Source organism: Podarcis pityusensis, assembly GCF_964106645.2.
Source record: "Podarcis pityusensis genome assembly, chromosome: 6".
In the NCBI taxonomy this organism is placed as follows: Eukaryota; Metazoa; Chordata; class Lepidosauria; order Squamata; family Lacertidae; genus Podarcis; species Podarcis pityusensis.
The window spans coordinates 76,602,327-76,625,135 of record NC_138030.1 but is presented as its reverse complement, the minus strand read 5'-3'; the positions used below and the strand labels follow the sequence as shown (position 1 = coordinate 76,625,135).

At 38.9% G+C, this 22,809-nt stretch overlaps 1 protein-coding gene across 2 annotated transcripts in view; it reads left to right on the top strand.

Moving 5' to 3' along the window:
* CCDC18 (coiled-coil domain containing 18) overlaps positions 1–22,431 on the top strand; it is a 28,233-nt gene extending 5,802 nt beyond the window's left edge. For both annotated transcript variants that reach the window (XM_081010866.1, XM_081010867.1), the window contains exons 6-29: positions 70–198; positions 2,561–2,657; positions 3,545–3,666; positions 4,660–4,969; positions 6,219–6,301; positions 6,399–6,550; positions 6,715–6,932; positions 8,532–8,642; positions 8,950–9,081; positions 10,167–10,301; positions 10,623–10,700; positions 12,069–12,185; positions 13,230–13,397; positions 15,097–15,239; positions 16,083–16,246; positions 16,541–16,754; positions 16,844–16,943; positions 17,105–17,221; positions 17,936–18,079; positions 18,642–18,845; positions 19,064–19,201; positions 19,820–20,008; positions 20,760–21,195; positions 22,110–22,431. In XM_081010866.1, the coding sequence (XP_080866992.1) occupies positions 70–198; positions 2,561–2,657; positions 3,545–3,666; positions 4,660–4,969; positions 6,219–6,301; positions 6,399–6,550; positions 6,715–6,932; positions 8,532–8,642; positions 8,950–9,081; positions 10,167–10,301; positions 10,623–10,700; positions 12,069–12,185; positions 13,230–13,397; positions 15,097–15,239; positions 16,083–16,246; positions 16,541–16,754; positions 16,844–16,943; positions 17,105–17,221; positions 17,936–18,079; positions 18,642–18,845; positions 19,064–19,201; positions 19,820–20,008; positions 20,760–21,167 (3,673 nt within the window). In that variant the 3' untranslated portion in view covers positions 21,168–21,195; positions 22,110–22,431. The remainder of the gene's footprint in view (positions 1–69; positions 199–2,560; positions 2,658–3,544; positions 3,667–4,659; positions 4,970–6,218; positions 6,302–6,398; positions 6,551–6,714; positions 6,933–8,531; positions 8,643–8,949; positions 9,082–10,166; positions 10,302–10,622; positions 10,701–12,068; positions 12,186–13,229; positions 13,398–15,096; positions 15,240–16,082; positions 16,247–16,540; positions 16,755–16,843; positions 16,944–17,104; positions 17,222–17,935; positions 18,080–18,641; positions 18,846–19,063; positions 19,202–19,819; positions 20,009–20,759; positions 21,196–22,109) is intronic.
* Positions 22,432–22,809: the final 378 nt, after the last annotated feature.

The following is a 22,809-nucleotide window of genomic DNA, read 5'->3' as shown; positions in this document are numbered from 1 at the left end:
CGTTATTACGCATACACATCTGTGAGTATTATGTGTTGTTTAAAATGCTGTTTTCTGATTTGTTTTTAGAGAAGCAGAAGATAAATTAGAGGAAAGCCAGAAAAGGCTAATGGAAAAAGAATATTCTTTCCAGAAGCTGAAGGAGGAATATAAAGAAATTAGATTTGATTTAATTGAACAATGCAAACAAGGAAAGAGGTGACAAATTACACAAGAGCTTGATTTTTATTCTGATAGCTTGATGACATATCTCCTTGCTCCAAATTTTTTGTTATAAGATGCTTTGTCTGATGTTGAACAAAACCCACAACATTCTTTCAGAATTAATCTAATTAAATTAGGAAAAAAGTGGAATGACTGGCAGTACAGTGGTACCTCGGGTTACATATGCTTCAGGTTACATATGCTTCAGGTTACAGACTCCGCTAACGGAGAAATAGTGCTTCAGGTTAAGAACTTTGCTTCAGGATGAGAACAGAAATCGTGCTCCAGCGGCATGGCGGCAGCAGGAGGCCCCATTAGCTAAAGTGGTGCTTCAGGTTAAGAACAGTTTCAGGTTAAGTACAGACCTCCGGAATGAATTAAGTACTTAACCCGAGGTACCACTGTACTGGTACCATGTCATATAGATGTATATGACTTTTTTTTAACCGTTAAACAAATTTTAAGGTTGGTTGCTTTTGGAACAGATTAAAACAAATTTTCAGGCTGGTTGCTTTTGGAACAGATTAAAACAGCTTCTCAAATTGAATAGAAATTAGTATTTGCAAGATTGCTTTCTCATTTATATTACATTTAGTAAATCCTAGTTTAAGCATTTCAAACCTTGATCCAAAAAGGCCTGAACGGAAATAAAGTTGCCTATGCATAGATACATCAAGGCTGTTAAGAGGTCATTTCCTCCTGGAGAGATACTGGAAGTAGTCTGTGGTATATGAGTGGTATTCAAATAAATAATTGCACAAGTGGAACTACTTCACTTGAACAATGGGACTCTCCCCCTTTCCTCTCACGGGCACTGCATGCTATCCAAAAACCTATTCTGGAGGCTTGGTAGACCCCTCCCCAGAACAAATTTAAGAGGTATGTGGGGAGGGGGGGGGAAGAATCCTTGCACAAGCTGAGGTCATTTCACTGGTGCAAGAAGTTACTTAGCACTACTTTTGAGTACACCCCTGTGTGTTTCTACCTCTGCCCTATTCGGCTCCCTATGGGGAGAAGGGAATGACTGAACCAATAGATTCCATATTAAGTTGACCATTGAGTCCCCCTTACAGTGCAACATGAATGGATCTGGGAGATATCAAGTTAAAGCTATCTTCTCCTGGTTTCTTCTTGTGTCAAGAGCGAGGAAGGGACTGCATAAAGCATGTTCATGAAGCCCACTCCCAATTTCCAGGAAATAAATCATGTCAGAACAAAACCTTAGAACAGAGGTGGGGAGCCTTTTTAATTTGAATGGCCATTGAGCCATGGGAAAAGTCAATTGGGTTGGAGCCAGTGGTAGACAGAGACAGAGCCAAAAGTGGGAGGTTTACAAGAATCCTTAATTCGTGCTCTGTGTGTGCACAGGAGATGGCAGTCAAGGTGCAATTTGAGTTCCACTTGCTGCTTTGCCTTTTGTGCCCTCCTGTGTGCCAAGTAAAGCATGCCAGCCAAATTGTTGCTTGGCTTTCAGCCCACTCTTCGCTTCCCAGATGCTATAGGCTGAGGGACAAGTTGTGCCAATGGACAGGCTGAGTGGAGGAGCCCAGAAGGAGTTACGGAGATGAGTGTCCGGCTGTGGCCCAATGTTTACCACAGCCAGAACCCAGAGTGGATCGGATGTTGCTGTAGCCAGAGTGTCCCTTTTAATGAAGGAAAAATCATTCTGGATGAAATTGATCAGCAGGGTGAATAGGACCCATAGGCTGTGAGTTCCCCAGCCTTAGACAGAGTAGATCAGGGTTCTTGCAGCGTTTCCTGTTAGCTTTAACTATGTTTGCATATCCCCATTACCTCTATATATCTGTCAGTGCTGTGGAAATAAATTAGCGGTGCATAATTATCTTAATTAGAGTTTTATGTTTTCAGTATTGCAGAGAGTATTTATTCTCATATTTTAGATGTGATGTATTTCACCTTTAACTTTAGTGGTTGAATCATTTATTGCTTGGAAAATGATGAAGAAATAAAATGCACCCAGTCTACTTAATGCATTGCTGTCATTCAGTGAAAGGCATACATGTTTTTCTCAGCGTTCAAACTGGAGAACGCTGTTGTGCTTCATGACATCGAAATGTTTAACTGTTCCTATGAAGGAAATGCTCAGCATATACTAATTTTAACTGTTAATGCTCCAATGAAATATTTACATCTGTAAACCTTGTCGTGTAAAAAATCTATAATGCCATTTATTAAGGTGCAGTTGAATGAAACTAAAGGCTAAAAGCAAATGTCTGTTACCGTGTGTTGTTTGTTTACAATGTTTTATGTTCCAAAGCTTTGATATTGTGAGTATAATATTATACCATTACTTCACTTGGTTTGTTTAAAACTGACATACCTTTTTCATTTAAAGAACTGAATGTCAAAGAAATGAAGCTTTGTTTAATGCTGAGGAGCTGACAAGAACTTTTAAAAAATACAAAGAGAAAATAAGTGAGAAACTGGAAAAGGTAAGATTTGACTAGAAAATGTCAATCATTTTAATAGCGTTTTATGTGTATTTGTCTCAGTGTTAAGATCATGTCTCAGTGCTATGATTATTTATGTTCTTCTAGCATGCTCCTATGTCTTTAACTATAGCCTGACCAGCATAAATCATCTTTGTGCCAAGAAGAGCATAATTCCCTTAATTTAACCACCAGGTTCACTGTTAAGGGCACAGGAGCACAACCTAGTCCTGGAGGGAAGCAACTCTAGCTAAAACAGCCCATTCAGTTGCATTGGAAGAAATGGTTTTCTTTACACATATTATGAATAGTTGTAGTTTTAGACAGCTTGTAACTTTAATTATTGCTGAGCAAATTCAGTGCTGACACAACCTTTTGAGTCTTAGTACCAATAAAATTTGAATCAATACTATGTCATAGCTACAAATGCAAAATTATATTTATAGGCAAAGGCAATCCTGTGCCTGCTCCAATGATATCTTGGAGGTCAGGGGGTGGGGCAAACCTTTCATTTACATCAAATAGCAAAATAGCATCATGCAGCACCTGAAAACCTTTTTGTCCAGGCTTTGGATTATACTAATTCAAATGCATTACCAAGATGCCATTCTGATGCAATCAATAGCAAAGTGGCAAAAGGTAAATTATCTGGTTGCTGTCTCCTGACCTGGACAAACACAGAGACCAATTCTCTGATCTTTGTACATCTTAGGTTCCAGTTGTAGTTATATAATTTGGGTAGTGGGAACATTGGGACAGAACATTTCTATTCCCTCCCACACCAGTGCAGATTTTCACTGAAAAAGATTCTGAAAACAGGACTGTAGCCTTAACTTTCCCCCTCTAATAACAGATTAAGTATTGCCGATAACTGTCTTCTTTGTACTCAGGTTCAGGAAGAAGAGCAAACTTTAGAAAGAAATTTAATGAACTGTGTGAAAGAGAAAGAAAAATTGCACGCAAAATGCAATAGCTATAGAAGTGAGCTTGAAAGCACAAAGGAACAAGTGAGGTAAAACGTTTCACCTTTGACACCTCCACATGGAAAACATTGATACATGATCATTTTATTAATAGGTATTTCGATCATGAAATACTCTGACCTTGAGCTAATGGCACAACACTATGTGACCAGCTCAATCCATGTGACAGATGACAAAGCAGCAAAGCTGTAATGTGACTGATTTTTCCAAACAAAGTTTTCTCAACCCATCTCGCATTGGGAGGGATCCGTTTGACTGCCCAGTGGAACAACTGGATGACTGTTTAGTCCAACAGTCGGCATGTATTTTTACTAGAAGTGATTTGTTTTCTCAGTTCTTGTCTGCTCTGCCTGTAGGCAGCAGCCACGAGGTCACTCTCAAGTGGATAATAAGTTTTCCTGTTGCTTGAGGCAGGAAACATAATCAATCCATGGAACCTCTGATTGACCCTTCCCTACAGTGACGCTCCCCCTGCCCCCAGCTTGATTCTTCCTTTATCTTCTGATAGAAATTATAGGTTTTGGAATTTTAATAAGAAATCACGGATTGTATCCAATGGTGGCTTGATGCTTTCACCAGTACAGCACAGGGCACCCCATCTTCATATTGTCCTAAAGAAAGCAAAAGTCTGGCCTATTTCGCAAAAGCTTTTTTTTTTAATCCATTCTTGTAAGACAACAAATGCAAAAATAAAAATAGATTTCAACATTTGAAACAAGAAACTGAAACACAGTTTTTCTAGCTTAAATTGGCTTATGGAAGCTGAACTTAATACTGTTGAGATGCTCCAGCTTGTTATCCACTTCACTTTTTTATTTATACTCAAATTTTCCCTGTGATTTTCATCACCCTATATTTTTGTTTTAAATTTTAGTTTTTTAAATCCATGGTATTTGCAGTTAGAAAATATGCAGAATTAAATCCAGAAACATGCTAGTTTTTTAAAAAATAAAGTATTTCTGGTGCAGTAGATTTTCTTGGTTTTTCCACCCCTGAACCTTTCTCCTTTTGTATTCGTTTAGACAATTAACTGAAGAGAATAGTATTGGAAAAGAAAATCTCAGAGGTGTGGAAGCCAAATTTGCTGAAATGGAAGTGCAACTGAAGCACTCTCAGCAGACTATCCTGAAGCTCGAAAATAAACTTCAGGTCCAAGACACAGTACTTGAAGAAAAAAATACCCTGTTGCATGAAATTGCTAGCTTAAAAGCTCTTGTTGCACAGCAAAATGATCACCTCAAGTTGTATCATCAAGAAATTGAGAATTCAAGAACTGAACTAAAAACCTTAGAAAACATTATTTCCCAGTTGTCTCAAAGTTCACCAAGAGAGGTACAGTAACCTTTTTGTTTTTTGTTACTGTCAGCAGACTAAATATACACTGGATGAAATGCAAAGCCTGTGTGTGCAAGGGAGGAGCACTTCTATTTATGCACAGAGGAAGGGGCAAAAATGTCTTCTAATGGTAACCCGCCTGTAATTTATGCAAGGCATTTCACAGGGTCCTCAAACTTGGAAGTGAACTGTGGGAGGATACAGAGGGCAGCTTCTTAAAGGGGAAGCTTTATAAGCACCTCTGCATACAAGAACACTCCAGTGTTTGTTAAAGTTTTTATAGTTCATTATTGAAGAAGAAGAAGAAGAATACATTTTAAAGGGACCTCTGCTTGAACAGAACATTCATCTAAATTCCAAGCACTGGACTGACTATTGCTGTGTTAAAAGAATATAGAGTAGCCTGTTTTATTGGACCTTGCACTGGAACAGTGTTCATTGATTTTTACTCTTATTAAGGGTTGTTTCAAGCACTGCAGTCTATTTACATAGTAAGCACATTGATGTCAGAATTGGTTTGTTAGTTTGGATTTTGGTTATATAGTCTAGGAAGCGATAATTGAGCAATGACGTCTCCGGAATAGACCACAATTTCTTCCTTGAGGGAGGGCTTCTGATACTTCACATACTCATGTTGAATAACTCTTCTCATTGTCCCCTGAAAGGTTTGCCTCAAAGGAAAAATCCCCACATTTCTCATTTTTACCTAGCTTTGTGTGCTACACATCCTTCCCTTATTTGAATAGGGCTTCTATAACTCTCAAATAGAGCAGTGCATCCTGAACAAGTTCTTAGGATGCATTACACCAGTGGTTGCAACTGATGCAACTGTCTGAAAAGCCAATCTGCTAATCAAGAGGCAGAGATGATGGAATATCAACCACAATCCCAGTCCCTTGGTCACACAGATGTTGATTTATAATCTTAGCATAAGTGCAAAAGCTAATAATGGGGGAAGTAGATCAGAAATGACAATGGTGGAGAAAGCTAAGCAATTTTCTCTTCCCATCTATGTCACATTTTATGTTAATTTTGAAACATCGCCAAAGTTTTTCACTAGAGTTAAGCACTTTTAATTCCTGCCAGGTTCAGTGAAAGAGCACGTGCTTAACCCTAACTCTGCTGAGATAAGGAGAATTTAAACATTTTTAGTTTGGGTTGGGTGGTAGAGATTAAAGTTCCTCAAATAATGACCAATTGTGCCATAAACAACCTTTTTATGTGTCTTTCCCCCCTAAACTTGCAGGCTAGTCATTCCATGCATCATTCTAAAGAAGCATCATGTCCCAATTGCTGTGATTTAAGTAGATCCCTGATAGAAGAGCTAAGGTATTATATTTTAAGCTGAAGTAATTGTGTGCATTTGTAACGAGTGTCAAAAAAGAAAGGAAGAATAAAACTGCTCTCCCTTCTTTCTTTTTCCTAGATTAAAGCTGACAATGAAAGAAGCATTGATTCAGCAATTTCAGGCAGAAACTATGACCAGTAATCCATGTCAAGATCTCTTTGATGAAAGTGAGAGACAAGAATTGAATGGCCTAGAAATTGAACCAGTAAAATTGACAGGAAACCAAACAGGTATGCATACTATGATATACAATAGTTGAAACTGTACAGTTTCTTCTGGTATGGATTGTTGCTTCAGAACAATCCACTGAGCAATAAGAGCATGCACGCCTGCTCCTGTAATTTAAAGATTTTATAAATCGGTACTCTTAGACACATGTGTTTCTTTTGTGAAGAGAGAAAACACCAACAACTGGAACTTGTTGCTAAGCAGTTTGAAAAGGTCAAGCAAAGATTGCATGGACAGTTAGAAGAACTACGTACTAAACTGGAAAAATGTGAAGCTGAGAATTCATTTTTGAAGGAGACCATGGCCCAGCGAACTAGTCAGTTTCAAACAATACAGGATGAACTGTTGGAGAAAGCTGCAAAATCTAGTAGCTTGGAACGAGAAGTAAGTAGAAATGAAGAAGTCTGTATTCTTAGGAGCTCTCTAGAGCCTTATCTAGTGCTACAGCCATGTGTTTCCTCTTCCTCTCCTGTCCCCTCCAGCCCACTATACACCCTTAAAATCAGTGCTGGAGGGTGCGGAGACCTTCCAGAGATTCTGGACGTGCGTGTGGGAAAACAAGTTCTTTTTATGTTGTGAACTGCCCTGAGATCTACAAATGGAGGGCGGTATACAAATTTAATAAATGATGATGATTATGACAACAACAACAATAATTTTGCTACTGGAACTATAAGACTGTAATAACATTTTTTTTATTTGTACTCCACCCATCTGACTGGGTTGTCCCAGCTGCTTTGGGTGGCTTCCAACATATATAAAAAAATAAAACATGACACATTAAAAAGCTTCCCTATACAGGGATGTCTTCTAATGGTTAGAAAGTTACTCTTTTCCTTGGCAACTGATGGAAGGGGGTTCCACAGGGTGGGTGCCACTATCAAGAAGGCCCTCTGCATGTACACGTACAACGCCTTAGGTGCAACCCACAGTTTTTAATTTCATATAGTTCCTACTGTGAAAGGCTATGCTGTTTTTGCAGGAAATGGCAGCATACAAATCAGTATGGCTAATTTGACCCAACATCCCCCCCCCCCACAAAAGTTACTGCAATCAACTATGCAACCAGCCATGATCTGGGCTCTCCAATCTCTTGCACTGCCAACAAAAACAACCAACCAATCAACCTATTTATGTGATGCTAACACAAAAACTCTGCACATACACTATGCAATGGAATGAAAAATCACTAGCCCCCTCTTTCTCCCACCTCTCTCTCCCCACTTCCCTTCCCTCCCCAACCTCAAAATGCCTATGTAATAGTGTTTCACACCAAATGTAAATGACATGTAGAAAGGACTCTGAATTGAAACAGATATGATATACGTACCTTTGTTATCCATGAAAATCTTTTAATAAAACCATTTTTATGGCCCTAATCATATAGTGGCACCTCTTTGATTGTTACAGGAAAAGCACCTCTGCAACACCCCAAAGGGCTCCATTGTTACAGAAACATGCCTTCTATAAATCTCTTTTTCATCAGTAATTCATCTAGAGATCCTATCCTTGGAACATTCCTTCTTTCACAGTGATAGTTCCTTTTGGAATTGGATTGCTGAGGTTGGTCACCTATAATCCAGCTAGCAGCTAACTTGATGCATTCTTGACAAAGAATGCCCAAAGTACATTGTAGTGTTTGTGGCATAGTCCCACAAGACCCAATGCAGTACAGTAGCAATATATTTGGTTCGCATGTAATGCCAGGGAGCGAGGTGCAATCCATTTCACCCGTGATACTTGATTGTGGGAAATGGAAAATGTCTAGTGAAACAATAGAGCATTACTGGGTGATGAGGTGACTTGTGAAAATGTGTTGCACAAAGTTCTTTCTTTAAGGTGTGGGCAGAAAAAGTTGTATTATCATTGACATTTTATGAAGCGCATGTGACATTCATGGAAACACTTTCAATAATTTCACCATTGTTTATGCTGAAAATCTTTTTTAGACTGTGTGTTCTCAGTTTATATATTTCTTTGTAGGCAGCAAGGAAATCGTCTAGGCTCTCAGCCCTTGAAAAACAGTTGGAAGAAAAGACTCTTGCTTACACAACTGCTGCTGAAAAAAATACTGAGCTGGAACGGGAATTAGTGGTAAAACTCCTATTACCTATTCACAGCTTCTTTGGATGGAAGGAGATGTATTTACATATGTAATGTTATATTAAATACGCCAACAGGCATTAGTGTTTTCAGAGTTTACCTCTAACGTGATTTTTAACAAGCAAATTGTTTTACCTTAAGTGCTTTCAAACAGTTCAGTACAATGCAATTTCTGTTTATACTGTTTTTTAGCTGCACTTTGGTTTGTAATATGACATAACGTGGCACTGAAAGATCCATATAATTTTCCACTGAAGCATTAATTTATGCAGCTCAATAATGAAGTTGTTTTTCCTAGGAAGTGAATGCTCAGCTTCACAGCTTAGAAAGAAACTTCAATGAGGAACATGGGCACTTAGCCACAGTGCTTAAAAAAACAAAGATGATTCATCACGAGCATCAGAAAGAATTGGAAAAGCAGATTGAATTGGTAAGCTTCTAATTTGTATAGTATTTTTCCCCCCCAGTTCCTAAATATTTTGGTGATCTCTTAATAAAAGATTCAGTGTCTCTCCCATGCTGCCTTTGTGCTCGATGCATAAATATAAGATCAGTCACATGTAAGAGGCCACTTGAAATTTAAGTGTAAGGAAGTTGCTTCAGCTGGCAAGTTGTTTCTGAGAGTTAGCTCGGATTTTGCCCTGGTGTTCTTTCCAGCTACAAAAATAATTCTGAAGCAGCAATAGGCTGCGGACATTGAGCTGGGTGAAGGGAAAGCCTTCCCAAAAATGTTCATAAGGGCACAAACCTACTTCCATTGATGGATAATTTGTTATCTCCCCTGCACTTTCAAGAAGCAACTCCATCAAAAAATGAAAATGTCAGGGAGGACTTTCAGCTCTCTCCCTAAATTCAGCATACCACAGAACTTATAGCTGCAGGACATTCTTTAGTAAGTATCTCCAGACATATAGTTTTACTCAGAGTAGACTTATTGAAATTAATGAACATGGCTTGGTTAGGCCTATTAGTTTCAACAGGTCTACTCAAAATAAAACTTACTTGAATGCCACCCATAAATATATTGTTGGCGACCCTGTTATAATGAGTATCATGTCAATGTAGCCAATAAATGTAACCAGTTGTTACAGCTATATTATTTGTCATTCTCTAACAAATACTTTATAGGGACGTGGGTGGCACTGTGGGTTAAACCACAGAGCCTAGGACTTGCTGATCAGAAGGTCAGCAGTTCGAATCCCCGCGACGGGGTGAGCTCCCGTTGCTCGGTCCCTGCTCCTGCCAACCTAGCAGTTCGAAAGCATGTCAAAGTTCAAGTAGATAAATAGGTACCGCTCCGGCGGGAAGGTAAACGGCGTTTCCGTGCGCTGCTCTGGTTCGCCAGAATCGGCTTAGTCATGCTGGCCACATGCCCTGGAAGCTGTACGCCGGCTTCCTCGGCCAATAAAGTGCGATGAGCACCACAACCCCAGAGTCGGCCACGACTGGACCTAATGGTCCCTTTACATTTAACAAATACTTTATGGGTCAGTAACTAATTCTTCTTTTTAATAGCTTGAGTCTCGACTAGAAACGAGATGCCAGCAATTCCATGAGCAGGAGAACACAATGTCACTTTTACAGCAAGATATCTTATGTAAACAACGTCAGATTGAATCACTAGATCTACTGCTAATAGAAAGCAAAGAGGTATTTTTTATTTTTATTGTGCGGGCTGCTTGCAAAATACCCGGGGGTTTTTTTTCATATGGTCATTCCCGGTGCTGTGTGTTGTTGCTTCAGAAAGTGCTGCTGGCATGCTCTGTGACAGCAGCAAAATCTTAACATTTCCTCAGGGAGGGGAGATAAGTTTACACAGTCCTTGCACAGGGCTGCTTCTGTCAGGATTTATTAGTTCCATCACTCCTGTTGAGTTTATTTTTCTTGGTGGACTAGTATTTTTTAAAAGTGAACTGTAAAATCATGTTTTAAGGTGGTATGTTTTCTTCTTTTGATGCTGTATTCAAACAGGAAATGGAAAATCAGAAAACCAAGAAAGAGGAAGCAATAAGGATATTACAGAGCCAATTTACTGAGGAAACAATCAAGGTATGTACACTTCCTTTTCTTTTTTGACTTCTTGTGACTTCTCATGTCTTGCAATATTTTATTTCATAAAATGTATACACCTCTGATCCTAAAAAAAACCCTCAAAATGATTTACAAGAAGTTTAAGCAATAAAATCAAGAAAAGTTTGCTACTGCATTTTGAAACCTGCAAAAGTTAACATACAAACAGATTAAAAATGACTTATTAATTTAATTAGCTTCTTAAGCATCTTGGTAGGCTTTCTGTTCCTTTCTTTGATCAAAACTTTAGACTATTTATACTGAAGGCTCTCTTTCCCATCATTTATTCTCCTTATTTCATTATGAAAGGGAAGAATTTAAGAGTGAGTACCTTAAAATGATTTTTCTTAGGCACCAAAGTAACGTTTGAGCTATTTAAATTTGTAAAGAAAAACCCTTTGTGATTCTATGTTTATACTTATATCTGTTATGGTTTATTAAACTAATCCTTAATTTTATTATTTATATAGCATGATCACAGTACAAAACACTTTACATGCTAACAATCATCACAGACAGGCCTCTGCCCCAAAGAGCTTACAATCTAGATTTTGAGTCATGGAGCTGGCAACAAAAAATGGGGAGGGAAGAAATGCAAGGGTGATTAAGAATCAATATGAACAAATGTACACATACGTTTATTTTCCTTATGGGTGAGGGCTAAATAACCAATAGGGTTCTTGAGGAAAGAAGGATTTAAGGATGAATTTGAAGAGACAGAGGTAGCACCATGTCGATCAGGGAGAGAGTTCCAAACATAATCACATGATACTTTAAAATGAAGTTTGCCCCATTTCCCACAACCCACAGAAAAGTATGTTTGAGGGAGAGAATGAGACATCCTATAACATTCTGTCTGTATAACCTACAGACAAGAATCACAACATTAGGGTTCTTATAATTTTAATTCATTGCATTGATGAGATTATACCAGGGTTATTTTTGAGTCCCTGGAATACTGCACTGTGAAAAGCTACTCCTGATGAATTCCTTCTGCTGCATAGCTATTAGAGGTGCAGGTGAGCTACAGGTGAAATGTTTCTCTATCTCCGAGGTATAATAAATTAATAAGTACTGCACCACATTCAACTTTAATTTGTGAAAAACATTTGTGGCGTGGGTGTGCAAACATGCAAATACTTTCTTACGGCTTCATTTTAAAATGTTGTGCTGTTCAAAGATATGCTCAGATATTGTTATTTTAAAGAACTGGTTTACATTTCTGCCAGTTTATTAACTAAAACTACATTGGCTTTGTACCCATAACAAAAAGTAGCATATTTTATTGCAATTTTAGGTTCTGGGGGTGTTCTTTCCCAAATTTTATCTCCCTTTGATTCTCATTAGGTCAGACAGCTACAAGCAGCGCTAGATGACTGCAAGGAAGATCTCGCGGTATATTTAAGTAATCTTGAAGAAAGTAAAGTGTTATTTGAAAAACAGCTGGCGAAGAAAAATGACGAGGTAAACTTTTTTGATGCCTACGTCATTAATGCCTACATTAGAGCATTAATGTGTGCATGGGCCATTTTTATGTAAGCACATTTGTGCAGGTTTATCCACCTGTGAGTGCTTTCAATTTTATGTTTCCAAAATCTGTCATAATGTTTCTCATTCAAATTAGTGAGAGGTGCTTGCTGGGGTGTATTCATGCTATCTGCTGTTTTTTCCCGTCGCTTAGTACTTTCCCACCCTCTGCGAGTTCAGGAAACCAGAGGTCCATTGTGGGTGTGCACATGGGTATTTGTTTATGCACAAGACAAAGACATTGCTCTTCGATTGTTAACAACTTAGTGTTCTTCTGGACATTTTAACTGCCACCCCCCTTTCAGATGGTTCTGATTATGTTAATGTTTTGCAGAGGAGGTGGGGGTGCTTTGCTTCTTAGAATTGTACATTACAATTTGTTTAGTTTTAATTGTTGCGTTTTATATATATTGTGTTTTTATATCGTAAGTCCTCTCAAAACTATTTTAGTAGTAAGTGTATAATAAATTTACACACACACACACTATATTATATTATATTATATTATATTTATATCCCGCCTAAAGGTGGCAGACATGTAGTTGGCCATAATCATGGTAGCTCCATGTGGTGGCATTTGAATCTTTGTTCAGAAAAAAGCTTTACTTGAGAATTGGCTTAATTGCGGTAAATATTTTACTCGTAGGACATGTAAGGAAATACAGAAGCATTAAAATCTTCAGTGTGGCTTAGGATAGAAAGTGTGCCAGCAGTATGCAGATATAATAATTTAGGATGGTTTATTTTAAAATATAAGTAGGTTTTTCCCAAAGTTCCTCCTTTTTTTTAGATGAAGCATATTTTTAAATATAGACTATACTATGTGAATTTGATTTTATATTATAATGAAATTCTGTGATGATATGTGTTTTAGTAGTAACTTATGTATGTTGTCAGGCTGCTCTCCTATGAATGATGAAATGGGAGCAAGCTGAGAATGTATCTCAAAGTTAATACTTCATCGTTTTTATTTGTTTCCAGATACAGCGGTTGCACAAAGAAATAAAGTTGAAAAATAACAATCTTCAGTCAACTAGTGAACAAAACTTCATTCTGCAGCAAACACTGCAGCAGCAGCAGCAAATGTTAAACCAGGAAACCATTAGGAATTGTGAATTAGAAGACAGCCAAATTAAGCTCCAGCAACAGGTACATAATGATTAGTAAAGGGTTTATATTGTCCATGTTACTATTTGATACACTTTCATGTATCATGTATATTTGGGAAACAAAATTATGTTATGACATATGCTGCTCTTGAAAATGCTTTCTCTATCAAAATAGTTTCCTATGAAGTGTGAGGGGCTACTGTTTGAGGAACACGTGCCTAAAGCCCTGTTGGCCATATAGAATTAGTTTGTTTATTTAGATATTTGCCACTGGATGTGGTCTATAAAGGCACAAGTGCAGCATAGGTCTGTACGCATTATATCCTGCAGTCAGATTTGCAAAATTCACATACACAGGATTAGGCAAATGGCACAACTTTTTTTTTCTTATTTCTGAAGTTTGTAAGAGCTTATTTGCATACTAATAGCCTGTTGCTATAGTTACAGTACAATCTTATGCATGATTATTTAGAACTCCCACTGTGTTCGTTAGAGCTTATTCCTTGGTTAAGGGTTTTTAGGAATGTGCAAATATGCACTTCCCTGCTTTACTTTCATTTTGTTTGAGTGATGTTTTATAATCCATATAATGCATTGTGTTCATTATATGGAAGCTTTATACTTTTCATTCATACCAATAAAAATTGACTTTAGGGTAGTGGTACCACTTGAGCAGGGATGCGGGTGGCACTGTGGGTTAAACCACAGAGCCTAGGACTTGCCGATCAGAAGGTCAGTGGTTCGAATCCCCGCGACGGGGTGAGCTCCTGTTGCTTGGTTCCTGCTCCTGCCAACCTAGCAGTTCAAAAGCACGTCAAAGTGGCGGGAAGGTAACGGCGTTTCCGTGCGCTGCTCTGGTTCGCCAGAAGCGGCTTAGTCATGCTGGCCACATGACCCGGAAGCTGTACGCCGGCTCCCTCGGCCAATAAAGCGAGATGAGTGCCGCAACCCCAGAGTCGGCCACGACTGGACCTAATGGTCAGGGGTACCTTTACCTTTACCTTTACCACTTGAGCAGTCTCCAAGCCATCAGTTCCACAGCAGTCTTGTTACATTAAAATTAACTTCTCTGTTACAACTGGTTTCTGGTGGCTCCAGTCTGGTGGAACGCCCTATCACAAGAGACTAGGGCCCTGCGGGACTTGACATCTTTCCACAGGGCCTGCAAGACAGAGCTGTTCCACCAGGCCTTTGGCCATGGCACAGCCTTTGGTAATTCTTGAAAGAACTCTAGCCCAATGGTTGCCATGAATTTGATTTGAACTGATTTTATAATGAATTGATTTTAGAATGCTGTAATATTTTACTGTTGTTAGCCGCTCTGAGCCCGGCTTTGGTTGGGGAGGGCGGGATATAAAAAAAAATTTATATTATTATTATTCATTAGTTTTATGCCTTAGTTGCCTTTTTACTGGAGAATTATGCTCTATACTTGTGAATCAGAAGGTGAACAGACATTTATTTTTTGTTATTGGACACGTATCTTGAAAACAATTGTTTCCAAAGGAGAGGAACTATATCCATTGGGCAAACAGTAATCAAAGGCCTTTAAGATAAAGCTAGATACACAAACTTGCACACGTGTATATTTGTTTGTGGTTTCAGGGGATATATACCTGCAAATGCTCTTTCTTGGCTTTCTCTCTAAACTTTGGATAAGGAAATAAATATTGAATAGCCTAACAGTGCTGTTCTGTGTATGTCTACACACTTACCTCTATTAAATCCTTTTACAATAGGTATTAAAATTAGAGCAAGAACTTCAAAAACAGAAGGAAATTATGGAGGAAGAGTTGAGAAAAACTACTGAGAATCTCCATTTAGTCTCTGAAGAAGCTGATTTGAAAAGACAAAAAATAGCAGAACTCACGGGCACAATCAGGTAGGTTCAGAATACTCTTCTGTGGCTCTGTCCTTTTAAATCTCTATACTGCATATATCATTACTTTTAGATTCTTTTTCTGAATGTATCATCTTTTGAAAGAAGAGGTTTCCAGAACAGAACTTTTTAAGCAAGTTAGTTCAAGCATTAAGGGCCTGGTAGCTTAAGCCCAAGGGACGCGAGTGGCGCTGTGGGTTAAACCACAGAGCCTAGGACTTGCCGATCAGAAGGTTGGTGGTTTGAATCCCCGCGACGGGGTGAGCTCCCATTGCTCGGTCCCTGCTCCTGCCAACCTACCACTTCGAAAGCACATCAAAGTGCAAGTAGATAAATAGGTACGGCTCCGCCGGGAAGCTAAACAGCGTTTCCGTGTGCTGCTCTGGTTCGCCAGAAGTGGCTTAGTCATGCTGGCCACATGACCCGGAAGCTGTACGCCGGCTCCCTCGGCCAATAAAGCGAGATGAGCACCGCAACCGCAGAGTCGGCCACGACTGGACCTAATGGTCAGGGGTCCCTTTACCTTTACCTTTACCTAGCTTAAGCCCACCTTCCTCAACTTGCTGCCCTCCAGACATCAAGGACTACAACTCCCATCAGTTGTGCAGGCTGGGGCTGGTGGGAGTTAGGGTCCAAAACATATAGAGGGCAACAGTTTGGGGAAGGCTGGTATAAGCTATTGTGCTGTTACATACCCATCTTATTTGGAGACAGCTACATAGTTCCAACTTCTTAAATACTCAAGTTCAAACTCAGTGTGCCGTAGATCTATATTTTGCTCAGAATAGCATGACGAACATGCTTATTTCAGTTACTGATTGAGATTTTCTAATTCTGCTTGCTTAGGCAAATTAAGATAGAGATGGATCAATGTAAAGATGAGCTAATAGACATGGAGAAAGAGTTAGTTCACTTAAGACGAGATGGTCACGCTAAAGCATCGCAGCTGGGCCACTTGGAAATGACTTTGGAGGAGAAACATGAAGAACTGCAGAAAAAGACGCAGCAAGGTAGGCTCTTTACTGTGCTTTTTCAATGCAAAGGCCACACATAACTACTTTGAAATGAATGTGATGTGTTTCTCATGGATAATATACATTGGAATGGTAAGCCTACATGAACGAAACTGACAGGGAACAGGGCTGTAGAATCTTTGCAGAGCTGTCTAATATGTATGACTAGCACAGCTGCTAGCTTTTTCACTGCTAGAACAGAGCAGTGTTCTCAGTCTATACACACACACACACACACACACACACACACACACACTTAACATCCTTTTCTGCTTTCAATATGCACTACAGTGAAACAGTTAGAAGATAAATTGCTTCAAGCTGAGACACAGCAAAAGGATTCTGAGCAGAAAATAGGAACGCTGGAGACTGACCTGCAGAATGCCACTGGGAAGCTAAAAACTAGTTTGAGACAACTGCAAGAACTACGGAATATGCTACAGGAAACACAGTTGGCTCTGGAGGAGAAGTATGCTGCTATCGAGAATTTAACAGAAGAACTAAGGTAGGCTGAACCCTTGTTACTGAGCTGCATCACCATTGTGAACTAGTACTTTGGAAACCTTATGCTTTATTTTTAAATTGAAATTGCAGAGACTGCAAGGATGAACTTGAGAACAAAAGGCAAGAACTCCTTGAGATGGAAAAGATACTAAAAGAAAGGAATTGGGATTTGAAACAAAGAGCAGCTCAGGTTAGAACTTTATCAGTATAATTTATGAATTTGGAGAAGCCTCATGCATGTTTTGGGGGCCTAAGTGATAACCACAACTCTGTGGTGCATAATTTCATACATAATAAGCAACTTCTAATTCTTGTTTCATGTTTCTGCCTTCAATCTCTCTCCCTTTTTAGGTTACACAGTTGGATATGTCAATCCGTGAGCACAGGGGAGAATTGGAACAAAAAATAATTAAATTAGAAGGAAATTTGGAAAAAGCAGAGTTGCAGATCAAGGAATGCAACAGACAGGTGCTTTGATTATCTGTTATTGGGGAAAAATTATTGTATTGAAGTCAAATGTAAGCCTTACTAATATAATAGCTTGCGGAAGTTTTGAAGCATGAAACAGTATATGGGCTGTGTGTATCTTAACTAACAATATAGTTTTTTAAACATAGCAATACATGTTGTGCCATTAATGTACATAAAATTATAACAGTTGCACAAGTAGAACAGTGCCATAATCACAAGTGAGTTACAAGAAGGCTTACAGGACATGTTACCTGCCTATACACAATCAATATATTTTACCACTGCAGAACAGTTACCTGACAAAACAGTTACCTGAAACACATTGGTGCTGCAACATTCTTTTGTACCAACCACATAGGTGACCCCCCCTTCACATAGGTGACCCCCTTCTCCTTTTATTGGCGTCAGCAGTTGCAGGCCCTGCCCATTCTGAGGATGACTTTTCTGAAACTACATATGTATGAGGGTAAAAAATGGAAGGGAAGGAGCCATCTTGAACCACAATTAATGAAAAATACTATTGCATTAACTAAAGTGGAAGAGTTAAATACTGTCACAGAATCTGCACAACTGACCAACTGTAGATTTTAAACAGAAGTTGTAGAGTTTAATTCCCATAATGTATATAAGATGTGCTGTGGGGCTTTTGTTACAATTCCTAAAATAGATAATTCTCTTAATAAGTAATGCTGTTCTACACCCTGTTGCCAGATTGAGAGTTTAGAGAGCAAGCTACAGCATTCCAAAGGTGAACTTCAGGAGAAAGAGTTGATCATCCTCCAACAAGATCAAGAGATAAATCGTCTTAAAAAGGAAACTGGAAGAAAACAGGAAAAAGTAACAGATATTGAGAAAGTAAGTTTTTTATTTGCATAATGGTTTTTGTCTGTGACTATAGTCACTATCTGATTTTTCATCAGCCTAAACCATAAAGGATAGAGAGAAATGCATCCTGTTCATAAGGGGTTGAATCCAGATTTGCTCTTCAGTAAACAGAAGGCTCCTGCTGGAGGAAGCAAGGGGTGTCTGAATTTTTATTTATTTAATTATTGCTGAATATACACACACACACCTCTTCACAGCAGACTTTTATATTATAAGTGCAAGGGCTGTGATGGGCTGGGGAAGAAGTAATTAGCAAATATTACTTCCCATGCAAGCAGCTTTTTGTCTCTTGATCCATCAATTTGACAGTAAGTGTCTATATAGGATTGTGGCCTCATTGTTTGTTTCCCTTCATCTCATGGTGGTCTTTTAAGTCTCATAATATGCTACTGATTATTTATCATAGTGAGGACAGAAGGCTACACAGATAATGGATCTGATAAGGCATGGCAGCAGAATGGTATGTTAAAAATGAAAAAAAGGATGTAAAAATGCTTAAGTTTTGTTAATGCACATTGTTTACCCCTTTTAGAAGGTGGAGGAACAGGAAAGGTTCATGGCAGAACAGCACAAAGAAATACTTGATTTGGGTCAGCAGCTGAGGCTAGAACGTGAACAGATGAAAAAGGTCCATTTGGAGCTACTGGAAAGTCGCCGTCAACAGGCTCAAGCTCAGAGAGATGTAGATAGGCTCTCTCTTGAACTGGAAGAAGTGAACCACCTCTCACATGAAAAAGTAACCGTTTTTCATAGTTCTTCCTGTCAACAGAATTGGCTCGATACAGGAGTGTTCCTGTACCCAATTTAATGTGTATTGGGCAACAATGGCTTCCTCACTTTAATGGGGGTTCATTGGTTCCCTGCAAGCAGAAAGGGAAAGGAGGAAGGAGGACTATATACTACATGCTTAAATACATTGTTGCTGATATTATTCATTTCATAATTGCCTTTTAGGAAAGTCGTACAAATCATTTGGCAGAACAACTAGGGGCAGCTCAGGCACGGGAAGCCCAGTTAGAAGCAAGAATGCAAACGGAGATTAGGAGGCTCTCAGCAGAAATACACTCTCTAAAGCAGTCTTATACGTCAGAGGTAAAAACAAAATTGCTCTTCCCAACATGTGTTGTATTTTTAGATGTATTAGAACTGAACAGTTAATTTTTATCTTGGAATTTTAGAGACTGGCCGTAGGTTTTGCTTGGCACCTTGGTTTAAAAGGAAAACTTTTGATTCTGGCATTGCAAATAAGGGAGAACATAGGAAGATCCATTGGCCAACCTACGGTGATTGGCAGTGGCTCTCCAGGGTTTTAGGCAGCGTTCTCTCCCAGCCCTACCTAGAGATGCTGGGGATTAAACCTGTGACCTTCTGCATGCAAAGCAGATGCTGTACTACTCAGCAATAGGCCTTCCCCAAATGCTTCAGGACCATTCATCTTTCTCATCCCTTCCCAAACATAAGTTCAGCTACCTTCATCAAATTACTAAATCAACACTGATAGACGTGACTTTAACAACAGAACATTTGATTTTGGGGACTGTCATTTGAACAAGGAATTCCGTAATTATGTATCAATTGGGACATTAGCTTAATAAGGCTATTTGTTCCATGCCTCTATTATAAGTTTAAATAAACGGATCATAAAAAGTTTATTTAAACATAAATTAAAACATAAAAGTTTTGAATACATTTTGTTGTCTATCTCTTCAGAAACTCTTACATGAAACAGAGGAAACAAAACGGAAGGAGTCGATATCTAAATCTCATCACCTTTATGGGCAGTTGCAGCAGCTGAAGCTAGACCTGGAAGATGCACAAGGCACCGTGTGTAATCTACAAGAACAGCTTCAGTCCAGAAATGACATGATTGATGCAGCAAACGAAGCTCTGCTTCTCAAAGTGAGTAAGCACAAGAATGTGTTTTCTTGACATACAAGGCAGCGTGGCAAAAATCTCCTGTACAAGGAGAAATTAATAAAATTATCCAACTTCACTGATACTTACTACCAAAGATCATTAGCAATTAGGCTTTTGTGAGACTTGAGGGCCAAAGATGGTCCTCCGTAGCCTATTTGGCTACGGAGACTCTCCCCAGACCACATCCTGTCTCCCCAGAACCTGCCTCTCACTGGCCGTACTCTGTATCATCCTAGAGTGCCTTTGCTTGGCTGGAATGTGTCCTTGATGATGCCTCTTGCTTGGCTAGATGGAAAGGTAGGGGGGTGTGCCAACCTCTGGTTTTTGCATGATGGAATCCAAAGCTAAGAGTCCCATCCTTTGCTGTGCTTAGTTCTATCTTGGACCACCCCCACTTTTGCCTCTAGCTGCACTCGTGATGGGTGTTCAACCCCAGGGAATGCAACTATGGGACTTAAAAATTTCCCCACCCCTGGTTTGGAGCCTGACTAGACATTTTTAGGGGGTGGCTGTTGATGACCTATGTGTTCCCATTTTCTGGATAATATCTAGAATAAGAAATAGGAAGCCCAATCATGTTCAGTGTCTTCCTGCCCTCTGTAGATGGCAGCCAATGAAGTGGGACAGGGAAATGCTGAAAACATTGTCAGCGAATGAAGTGCTAAGCTAATGTGAAAGGCATAATATTTTCTTAATAAAAGTGTTGAGTTATTTGTTTTTATTACATTTTTAGGAATCTGAAGTAACAAGACTACAAGCTAGAATTGCAGGCCATGAAAGAACAGAAAGCATCAAGCAACTATCAGCCCCACAAAACATATCCAGTCATCAATGGTTAGATCAAGAGCCAGACTTTGACAGGCATTCTCAGAGAAAATCTGCAAGCACTAATGATCCAAGTTTTAAAGATGATGGAAATCTATTAAAACCGAAAAACATTTTTACAACCAATTCTTTGGTAATTTGTAGGAAGCCAAAAGACACAATTCACGACTCACCAAAAAGTCCAGATGAATCGTCCTTTGATCCTTTGACACACATTGTGGAGGAGGATGAGACTTGTGATAGCAGTGACTTCCAAACTCTTAGTGGCATGCTAAAATATATCAACAAAGAGATGAGTTCTGAAAATTCTCCATAATTTTCACCTGATGTAAAGGACAATTCAAGTATGTATTTCTGTACCATAGTATTTCTTAGGCAAATAGGACACAGTTCACTTTGTCTGGTGGTGGGGCAGGGAAATGATAATATTGTTCCCTGTTTGAGTTACATTTTGTGGAGCAAGCATGACTACTAAGATGTATTAACTAATTAATGTACCTCTAGGACAGACTTTACAAATGTATCAAGAGTGCATATAGGGTCCCTTTTTTTTTTTAAGGACATGAGCTCAATCAAAAATAAAAAGCATGATCCTTTGCAGAAGTAAGTTCCACTGTTCAGTGCTTACCTATCAGGTGAGTGTGCATAGGAGTGCAGCCTAAACCTGAAAACCATTTTGAGGAATTTTCTTCAGGACTAGTTTTTACCTGATGGTAATTGCAAACAGAGCATTATGAATAATGTAATTCAATGCTTTTGATAGATATTAGGATACCATCAAGTGCATAAGTTCTGATTTAGACCAGTTAATGCTGTCTCCCAAGAGGTGTCCAAAATCATATATGAGAGCTGACAAGGTAGGGATGGATCTCTCTGGGTTTGTGATAGTGCGTAGCATGTCATCCACAAATATGACTATCTCTTGTTCCCTAACAGCTGCATGGATACTGCTGATCTCACTACAGTATATCCATGGGTTGCACAGGTCAGAGGTTCCAAACACAAATAAAAAAATAAGGCTTATTCCATTCCTTACCAGGAATGAGTGGGGCAGGGGAAAGTATCCTATTTGTAAATTACCCAGGAAGACCATAGGATCCTATCAAAGGCCTTCTCTGTATCAAATAAGGGGAGGGCGGTTGGGTGATTATTATGCTTGTTCAAATACTTAGTGTGAGACCAGTAATTCATTTTAACTAGAACTTGAGGTCTGCATGAATTTCACATTTGTTAATGCCTATGTTAATATCTGTTTCAGGAACAAAGATTGTGAAGTAACAGTGTGCTGGCAAGCAGTCAACCACAGATGGATTTATTGTCTTCATGAATATAATGATGTGCCATTTTATACAAACCCTGTATATATTTGAGAAACATAGTGACTCATAATCCCTTCCTATTTATCCCAATTCTATTTTTTAATTACTGCTTTGAAGTAATTTGTACAGTAATAAAGGTGTGGTGGGGTTTTTTTTCTCTTAAAGAGAAATCTGAAGGATCTGGATTTTTTAAAAAACTATTTTCCTGATACTTGAATATTTCAGATAAATGTATTATTATTGAATTAATAAACAAACAAACAATACACATTGTGTTACTTGCTTTTTCTGTTACATATCCACTACTGTAGTTACCATGTGGGGGGGGGAAATCCATAAATTTGTCCAGTTTTTATTTTTTTTTTAAACTGAAAGGCACCAGTTTACCTTGTGGTATTGGAATTTTGGGAATTTTGGGATTGTGTAAATAAGTCCTTCCTTTTGTTTTTCTGAACCCAATGCAAATTAATATTATCAGGTGACCCACAGTTATGAGAAAGAGATCAGAGGAATGTACTGTGTTTCTGGGCAAGCCATGCTATTCATAATTCTATAAGCCTCTCATGTCTGCCTCTCCCTTAGCAATAACGTTCAGATCAAGGGCTATTACATATGTCCTTTTGCTCCCAACAAGCCCCC